The sequence below is a fragment of the Thalassophryne amazonica genome, chromosome 3 (assembly GCF_902500255.1).
Source record: "Thalassophryne amazonica chromosome 3, fThaAma1.1, whole genome shotgun sequence".
In the NCBI taxonomy this organism is placed as follows: Eukaryota; Metazoa; Chordata; class Actinopteri; order Batrachoidiformes; family Batrachoididae; genus Thalassophryne; species Thalassophryne amazonica.
Genome location: NC_047105.1, coordinates 89,076,419 through 89,085,996, shown reverse-complemented (window position 1 = coordinate 89,085,996; position 9,578 = coordinate 89,076,419). Strand labels below are relative to the sequence as shown.

At 41.4% G+C, this 9,578-nt stretch overlaps 1 protein-coding gene across 1 annotated transcript; it reads left to right on the top strand.

The window, feature by feature from the left end:
• The first annotated feature begins 2,929 nt into the window (after positions 1–2,929).
• On the top strand, positions 2,930–9,167 carry LOC117507968 (major intrinsically disordered Notch2-binding receptor 1-like). Its single transcript, XM_034167705.1, has 3 exons — positions 2,930–4,948; positions 5,105–5,323; positions 8,973–9,167. Exons 1-3 carry the CDS (start codon positions 2,930–2,932, stop codon positions 9,165–9,167), a joined length of 2,433 nt encoding a protein of 810 aa, XP_034023596.1.
• Positions 9,168–9,578: the final 411 nt, after the last annotated feature.

The window sequence follows — 9,578 nt, the reverse complement described above, 5'->3', positions numbered from 1 at the left end:
CAATGGCAGAGGTATTGTGGTGGACATTAAAACTAGCCCAGTGGTCTGATGCGCTTTCTTGGGATTTGGGCCAATTTGACCAACAAACGTCATGTTTCACTGACTGCGTGGGGAAGCAGACAAACTTAAGTGCTTACATACAGTATCAGTCAAGGTTTTGGACACATTTTCCCATTCATTTGAAATCGAAAGTGTGTCAAAACATTTGACTGGTTGTGTAAGTTTTACAGTACAACTGTGGCCTCAAATACTTCCTCTGGCTCATTTGCAAGAGGTAAGTATTGTTTGTTTGGCAGTCTTCACTTGTGTGACTACTAAAGTAAATAAAAGGCATCAGAGGGCTGGTGCATATTCTACCCATCACAATATTAATCTACAAGTAAATAAATATACCTGTAATGGTGTTTTTGACTATAACTTCATTATGATTTCGATGTGACTTTATTATGAAGTCGTTCATACCAAACAATCTCAAATATTTTGCTGATCCGTATATGTTTTAGATCATCCATCTAGGCTTTTTGGTTGTTGAGATATACAAGAAAGGTATTTTTTGAACCCTGCTTTCCTTGACTTTGACCTGTGACCAGACTGCTCCAAAACCTAATCGCCTCTCAATATCTAGCCAAATAATATTTCTACCAAGTCTGAAGGAACTCTGTCTAGCCATGATTGATTTATCTTCTCCATAGACACACACACGAGCCTATGAAAACAATACCCTGCTTCCTGCTTTGGAGGTATGTATGGTAAAAACATTCATATGTGAAAAACCTACTGCTTCTGTTACGTTTGATTCCACGAGCATACATGTGCAGTGGTGAATTCACAGCATTCAACATGCATGGACAAAAGTTTTCCATCCAACTTTTGAAGGGTGGTCAGTGAAATATGGCAGGAAGCAGTAATTGTGAAGGAGGTCCTGCAAAAATACTTCTGGTCCTGTGTGCTTTGCACTCACTTGAGTACCTTATGAGTTCTCGAGTGCTTTTGACAGCCTTAATTCGTTCTTTCCCCATATGGATCAACTACCATTCCATAGCCGTGGCTGTAAATCGTTATCTTCCATGCACATTGCATTTCATACAGCGGCTCGTGCATCACATTGATTCCTGGTTGTTCCTGAGTATATTGGTTGATGGATGTGCTCCTCTGTGTACTGTCTGTGAAAATGTCCAGTCTGACTCGGGGTGAGTGCTACTACTCAGGGATGAAAGCCTTGCCCTTCTCTCACTCTAATGGGGTTTTAAGTACAACACTTTATGGATGATAATGTAGAGTAATGGTGAAAAGTCAGACAGGGCTGGTGCACATAGACAGCTTTCTAATTGGCAATTTACTGTAGACCTTATGGTTTACTGTTAGTTTGCTGTTTCAAGTGCCTCAATTACAAAACATCAATTTTTAATCTGCTTTATCCATGTACTAAATGTGCACACATAACAAATTTGTCATATTGCACCCTGAGAAAAAAATTCTCCAGGACCGAGTGTTGCCATTCAAAATGTGGCTGTACTCTTGACTTTGCAAGTGCCATCGCTGATCTGTGATGAGGGGAAACCGTTTGGATGTGTTTTGAGGTCCCATAGGGGACTGCAGGGGCTTGTGAGAAGATGACCTGATTTCTAATTTTCTCCTCTCCTGCCTGGGCTGTGGACTAGTCTCTGCTACAAACAGAGAGTGTGTGAGCTGGCCGACATCTATTCAGAATACGGCTTTGCTACGGATACGGATTTTATGTGTCACTTTTGCGGGAAGCAGGCGTGGCGTGGCTGTAATTCTCTCCCAATAGATTCAGGTAAGTGGAGAAACTACAGCATCCATTCATTCCAGCTACAGTTTACCAATGTGTTTAGGACTCAAACTGCATTTGTGATACTGTCATTCTATTAGTGTTGATCTACAATTACAAGAGGCGGCTTCCTGTATTGATTTGTTAACAGCCACACTATAAAGTAAATGTCCTGCTTTACCCATATGAAATTAAGTGAAAGCATGTTCATCAACACTGCATTGTAAAGACAGCAGGTCCTGCACCCGCTCATAGAACTTGTTGAATTAAAATGTTCGTTGTGCAGTGATGTGCACAGTGCGACAGCGTCATCAGATCAGGTGGCAAGTTATTTTAGGTGCCAAAATAAGGTCACCGTCCAACTTACCCCACAAAGGGCTTTTTCTGTCTAGGATGAAAAAAGTAATCTGGCTGTACTTTCTGTGACGTTCTAGGTCAAAGCTGGTATCAATTTGATTTTGATTAAAAAAATATAAAAAATACAGAATTATTGTACTATTGCTTCAAGACCAAAAAAATATCAACACTTATTTCATACAGCCCATTTCAACAGTCCTGTGATAAATATAATCTTTATGAAAATACAGATATTTGTTGACACTCAGATGTATTCAACCTTCGTTTTTGTCATTTCTGAGGCTGGAGTATATTGTGCAAATGACAAATTATTAATAACCACCATTTATTTAATCACATCTTCAGAGTCCAGCCACACAATATTTTACTTTTAAGTATTGGATATATCTTGTTTGACAAATGAAGTGAACATTTGATTTATGGTATTTTTATTTTATGTGTAAATAAAGATCTCCAAATGGCACTTGCCCACATTTTAGATATGATCACACTGATTTTTTTTTATTTTTTTTATTTTATGTATCCATTATTTATACAGGGAGGCTCACTGAGACACAAAGTCTCATTCTCAAGAGAGACCTGTTTCAGTTAGACATAAAGCATAACAAACAACAACTCATACACACAGACAGAGATATGATATGCAGTTTGAGTATAAAACAGTAAAATCAAAGTGCCAAATGAAAGCAGATTAAAACAGTAAAAACAGGAACATTTTTTCAGGGATTTTCAATATTTGTTTCTTGTCATCAGCCTGTCCTCTTTCTCAGGTGATTAGCCATGGCAGCTGTGCAGGAGGAATACCCCAAAGTCCTTCTGGGTATCCTGGAGGAACTTGCCAACATGCGACAATGGCTGTCTTTCCAGGATCTTTGCCGAATGGTCAGCACCCGCTTTGACCTAGAGCACCTTACCGAGCTCAGGAGTTTGCTGTTTGCTGCTGCCAGCCGGGACCCTTGTTTCCCAGCCACTCCTATTCAGAGATCTGGGTTTCAACCTAGAGGCCACGGACTATCGCCTATTGGAGTCGCTGCTGACATTGTAACTATCTTCAACCTTATTCAGATGACGGGTGGGGCTCCCAATGAGTCCCAACCAATGAGAACCCAGACAGTCATTCCTGTTGACCAATCACCAGGCCCCAGCCTGCCTGGAACTCACCAGCTGAACTACAGTGGTCAAGAAAGAGCACGTGCTCACTCTGACTCTGGTGGCAGGTCTCTTGACCAACAACTGTCTTTACCAAAATCAAATTACTCTGTTCGCAAGCGAGGAAGCCTCCCCCCTGATCCTGTCTCAGTCGTGTCTACCCCTCCAACAAGGGCAAGGGCTGTGTCCTTTGACTTGCCTCACACCACACTTTTTTACCCGAGTGGTCAAATCTCCAGCAAGGATATGAAGAATATCTACCTGCCTTTGGAAACAGACAGTGAATCCAGTGGAGATTCTGCCCCCATTGAAGTGTTTGAAGCTGAAGAAGATTCATCTGTTGACCAGAAAAGAAATATCTTCAGGAAGGACTTTCATAACCAGCCACCTCTAATACCCCAGGTAACCGTGAGCAGTGAGTCACTCAGTCCCAACAAAGGGCAGAAAGGCTTTGACAATCACAGCTTTGACATGATCCCCAATCCTTACCCTTCGCCAACAACAGTTCACCAGTCGCCAGAGCAAAGGACTAAACACGAAAGCCTGGATGACCTACAGGACTCAACTTACTTTGGACCTGGTTCAATCCCAGAATGGTCCCCTCGCCATCTCCACCCATCCAGGACCCAGAGACCTATCTGGGGTAATAAAAGTCACAGTTTAGAGGACCAGATAAGCATGGGTAGCAGTGGGGTGGGGATGCAGTCACAAGGAGGACAGCTTCCACGCCAATCGTCTCCTGTTATCAGCACTTTTGGTGAGTCTTCCAGAGGTGACAGTGGGGATAGTGGATTACCAAATTGTAGCAGTGAAGTTAAGGCTCAGGGAACCCAAACAGACCCTCCTGATCCTCGCCGTCTCCGTAGCCTGGTCCATGCTGACCGCTTCTCCTTTATGACCTCATTAGATGACCCCGAGTTTTGTGAGGATGATATCAGTGCCATATTTAGGTTCTTAGATGATATCAGCATGTGTGGCTCCACAGGAGTATTGCATCCTAGCGATGGATCAGGGGCTGCCAACCAGGACACTCCTGAGGCCAGGCGGGGCCGCTTAGGACAGCTCCAAAGGCTTTTCCACTCTTTGGAAAGCAGTGATGATGGGCTAAAAGCCAGTGTCTATAAGCTCCTACTCCGCATGAGTCAGATAGAACGACAGCTAGAGTCACTGAATGATGTAAAGTCTGAAATTTCACAGGTACTTTCTGCTTTGCAACGACTGGATGAAAAGATCCAGCAGCCTATCACTGGCAGTGGGCGAGGCACTGGGGGACGTTGGCTGGAGCCTCTCAGTGCCAGTGTCTCTTCCTTCATCAGCCACCCTATAACCCCTGGATCTGAGTCATCAGACCCCCAACCTCTGTCTGTAACTGGGCAACTGCTTTCAGGGACAAGCAACACTAGTTTGGACTGGAATAAATGGAACACCCCTGGTGAACAAACAGAAAGCAGCAACAAGGGTCAAGCTGATCCTAAGGGGGTGAAAGAAGGAAAAAAGGATGCATTATCTCGGCATGCCGCCAAGTCCCAGTCTGAAGAAAAAAGTGGGTCTGATTCCCAACAGCCAAATCTGTCGAACTCTGCAAGAGACTGGACTGTGTCATTTTCAAAAAGTAAAGATGGCAAACCTATACATGGGAAAATTGGACAGGTATATTACTTTTATGTCATGTATTTGTTATTTTCCACAATGGCTGAATGAATAAGCAATAAATAAAAAGTACAAAAAAAATGGTCGTGTATGTATGTGGAAAAATGCTGCAGTATATTAATAGTTATTTCACTATTTCCATCTTTTATGCTGCAGGTAGATCAGTCAAGCAGCACAACAAATCTACTGTCTCAGAAGTCTTCCAGCCTGATGGAACAAGTGTTTAACTCCTCCCTGTTCCACAAAAAAGACAGTAGTCTGACTAGTGGGTTAACCTCTGGGAAGATAGTGGACCCCAGGGTGATTGAGGGGAGGGGACGGCCCATCTGGACTGTAGATGACAAAGAAGCACGAATTTCCCCTTTGGATTTACAGGTATGATTTACTAGAGTGTATTATTTCAAAACGTTGTACACAGGCAAATTAAACGTTGCGATGTATTACCCCATTAAAAATATGGGCACGGTTATTATGAACAAGAAAATGCAAATCATTGACCAAATGATCTAGTCTAACCCCCCTGCACATGCCCCCTGAAGGCAAAACCCTCCAAATCATGCATTTTTCACTCCAAAATGCTGCCTGGCAATGGTAGGACATCTCTACCTGGAGGTTTACTATGCTCGAGATACCTCGCTGGATGCATGAACTATGACCGACATGTTCAGAAATGGACCATTATGGACATAAATGCTGCTAAAATAGCTTTCTTTATTGGTTTGTCATTGCCAGGCAGCATTTTGGAGTGAAAATGGCATGATTTGGGAGATTTCAACTTAACCGTCTGAATATTTTTAGATAGATAGATTTTATTGTCATTATAACAAGTGCAATGAAGTTACAAGTGCAACGAAATTATCTTCACAACCAATCACCTCAGAAAAAAAAATACAGCAATTAATCTGCAGTTATTACTAGTTGAATGTAATAATGGCACACATCAGCATTAAAACAACCATGCTTATACATTTGATTGTTTATGTACGCTAAACATTAAGACATTCCGTCATCCGAATTGAGGCAATGTGAGTGTGGGGTGGCCACAGCAGTCTCCCGTGCAGCCGCGAGCTCGGGGGAGTGGCACGGCGGAGGCAAGGGGGGGGCGTGCATTTATGGTTAATCCAAATATAGTTTGAAGAATTCACAGTGTGGTGAAGTAGGGACTTTGAAGTTTGGAGCAGAGACAGAGGAGATAGAGGAGAGAGGAGGAGATGCGACCGCCCTCGCCAGAGTCCCAAAATGTTATGTTTTAAGGAGGTATTTCAAAATATTTGTGCTAACACCAGCCTAATAGTAGGTCTTGATTACTACTTGGCTGGTTGGCTTCTTTTGATCACCAGGAGCTGTGAGCATGTTTCTTCATGAGAAACTGCAGTTCCATCAGGAAGGGCATCCAGTGTAAAATTTGTGCTATGACCAGACTTATTTATTTATTTATTTGCTGCCCTTCAAGCAACTGGGGGCAACAAAAGGACAAAATAAATGCTTCCAGTATATAATTACTACAACGGGTGAATGAAAAGTTTTGAGCCTGACCCAGAAGTAGGACACATTTCTCGAGGATGTGTGAAATTTTGATTCAGTGGGTGCAATGCTGAGAAACGTCAGTTTCTCAAAATGCAAAAGACGGAGAACTATACCCTGCTTTGTCTGGGTCAGGCTCAAAATGTTTCATTCACCCTTAATATATTAAATTTTCTATATTTTCATGTTATAGTAAAATATATATTAAAATATATATTTAATGTCTGTGGATACCTACACTAATGTACATTATGTGACATTGTATTGAGTTTTACTGCAATAAAGTATTTAATTGTAAAAAAAAAAAATTAGGAATCACCCTTCATCCCTTCATGCTGCATTCACATGTTGGGTTTATACAAGAGAGGCCCCATTTCCACCAAGCTTTTGCTTCGGCATCCACATATGTGTCAGCGTTTGAATCACCTATGTTGAGACATTTGAGTGTTTTCACTAAGCTTTTGCATCCGCTTTGAGGTCATGTCAGACATACAGTAGCTTGCAAAATATTCGGCCCCTTGGTATTTCACGCATTTTAATTTGTTTATGGCATTTCAAATACAAAACGTAAATCAGGCTTCTCAATATAAAAATTTCTAAAATTATCTTCCTTAGACTCAAACTGAAAGTACATCTCTACAACTTGATATAAATTAATTAAAACTATAAAAGCCAAGATGATGGGTTGCATAAGTAATGGGATCCTTTGGTATAATACTTGTAAATAATGAATTTAATTGCCAGTTTTCTTCAGACAAGTCAGGGGATGTATACATGAACATTTCCAAGTCACTGAATATGTCTTGGGTTTTATTTACATCGGTTATGAAGAAATACTCACAGCATGGCACTCTATGGCAAATCTGTGTGGAGTAGACAGTTCTCAAAAACTGAGTGACTGTGCAAGAAGGAGAAGAGTGAGGAAAGACACCAAGACAACCCAGAAGAAGTTACAGGCTTCTGTGGCTGTGTTTGGAGAAATTGTGCAGAGTGCATATTTTGCATTTTGTATCTCCAGTTATACAGCTTCATGATGAAGTGGTACAGAGGAGGATTTTCTTTCACCAAAACATTAAATCTAGGCTTGCATCTCAGATGTACCTTCTGGCAAATTGTAGCTGAACTTGCAGGTCTTCTTTTTAATAAAACCCTCTTCAGTTTGAGTCTGAGGAAGATAATTTTAGAATTTTTTATATTGAGAAGCCTGATTTACTTTTTGTATTTGAAATGCCATAAACAAATTAAAGTGCATGAAATACCAAGGGGCTGAATACTTTTGCAAGCCACTGTAACTGACATGCCCCCATAAAATGGAATGGCAAATGGACTGCATTTATATGGCACTTTTCCATCTGCATCAGATGCTCAAAGCGCTTTACAATTATGCCTCACATTCACCCCGATGTCAGGGTGCTGCCATACAAGGCACTCACTACACACCAGGAGCAATAGGGGATTAAAGGCCTTGCCCAAGGGCCCTTAGTGAATTTCCAGTCAAACGGGGATTTGAACCCATGATCTTCTGGACTCAAGCCCAACACCTTATCCATTAGACCATCACCTCCCATAGAATTATAGTCTCAGCGCACGCGTTTTCTGTGCTCTGACACCATCCGCGTCACATGGAAGTCGAAGGTCCATACGCCTGTAGTAAACTATTCGTGTGCTCAGCATGTGGCAGGAAGTTTGTTCATCCTGCAGAAAAATGAGCAATACAGTGGACTCTGGAAAGCTAATTCAAGCTGTACAGAAATGGCCACCGCTTTATGATAAAACCAAACGGGATCACAGCAACCGTGACGTTTAGTTCATCCTCCATCTCTTCCTCATCTATTTCATTATGCAGCATCATTACAACAAATTTCCGTTTGTCAGCCATGCTGCGCCCAACTTTATCTTGCAATTTTAATTCTTGTTTATGTGAAATTTCAGGCTCAAAAATACGAAAGCATAATCTCTGTGTAAATATTCAAACGCAAAATAAAATGCTAACGCTGACACGAACACCAAAGCTTGGTGGAATCAGGCCCTAAATTGGATGTTGTTTTTAATGAGAAGATGACTGAAAATTCCACGACTGCTGGCTGTGAGCGTGGCAGCTGCGCATCACTTGCCATCAAAACTTAAAGATATTCAACTTTACCGCTTGCCACAGCAACACAGACATACCAGATGCTGTTCTGTCTTCACCGACAGATGGACTATTTGAGTGCAGAGAGTCACCTGACTTGAATCGTGTAAACGTGAACAATTTGTGTTATATTTTTTGAGAGAAAGCTGTAGCATCATAAAAAGTTGACTTTTTCAGCAACCATCAGCGCCAGAACTTCCTGTTTTAACATGTATCATTGTGCAAACACAAAAGGTCTGTTGTATCTTTCCATGAAGTAAGTTATTGTTCCCCTCTTTAAAGGCATTGTGGATTAGAACAGGTCCTGTATTATATTTGTAGAACTTAATTTCTGCTTTCAAAATATTTGAATGGCACCGTGTTCTTCAGGCTCAAGAGTCTCTGAATCCCAACAACATGGAGTTCTGGATGGACGATGTCTACACACCAGGCTACGATGCTCTACTCAGGCGTAAAGAAGCTGATCTTCGCCGAGCCAAGGCCTGCAAACTTCTCGCACTTATAGCTACTGCAGTGATTATCATTCTCATCATCGTCATTCCTGTTTGCACTGTGGGCTCATAAAAAAATCTTCTGGGAAACTTAGAGTACATTTTAATCAAGTTATTTCATATTGTCAGTAATTTACTGCTGTAATCAGAGAGTTGCACGTCATCACTATAGTCTTAAATCAACAAAGATTACCACACTGCATTGAGGATTACCACACTGGAGGCTGTGATAATTTGACCTTAAAACTGAGTTGGTGATCAGTTATGATATTGTATCAACACTGTATCTCCTGTCATTTCGCTGCATGCTACACCATCACTCATGAATTCTGACAAATAGGAATATTTGAAATGTAACTTATTTCATAACCACCAAGTTGTTTGTTCATGAAGATACACCCCATAGACAATGGACCCTATCTTGACAATCTATGGTGCACGTTCTAGAGTGTATGGTGCAAGTGCATTACGGGCATGTCCAACT

What these genes read in the sequence shown, in the direction of transcription:
- LOC117507968 (XM_034167705.1), top strand. Translation starts at nt 2,930, where the DNA reads ATGGCAGCTGTGCAGGAGGAATACCCCAAAGTCCTTCTGGGTATCCTG. An exon ending in TACATGGGAAAATTGGACAG is followed by an intron (nt 4,949 to 5,104) that starts GTATATTACTTT and finishes TTTATGCTGCAG; the next exon opens with GTAGATCAGTCAAGCAGCAC. An exon ending in TTTCCCCTTTGGATTTACAG is followed by an intron (nt 5,324 to 8,972) that starts GTATGATTTACT and finishes CGTGTTCTTCAG; the next exon opens with GCTCAAGAGTCTCTGAATCC.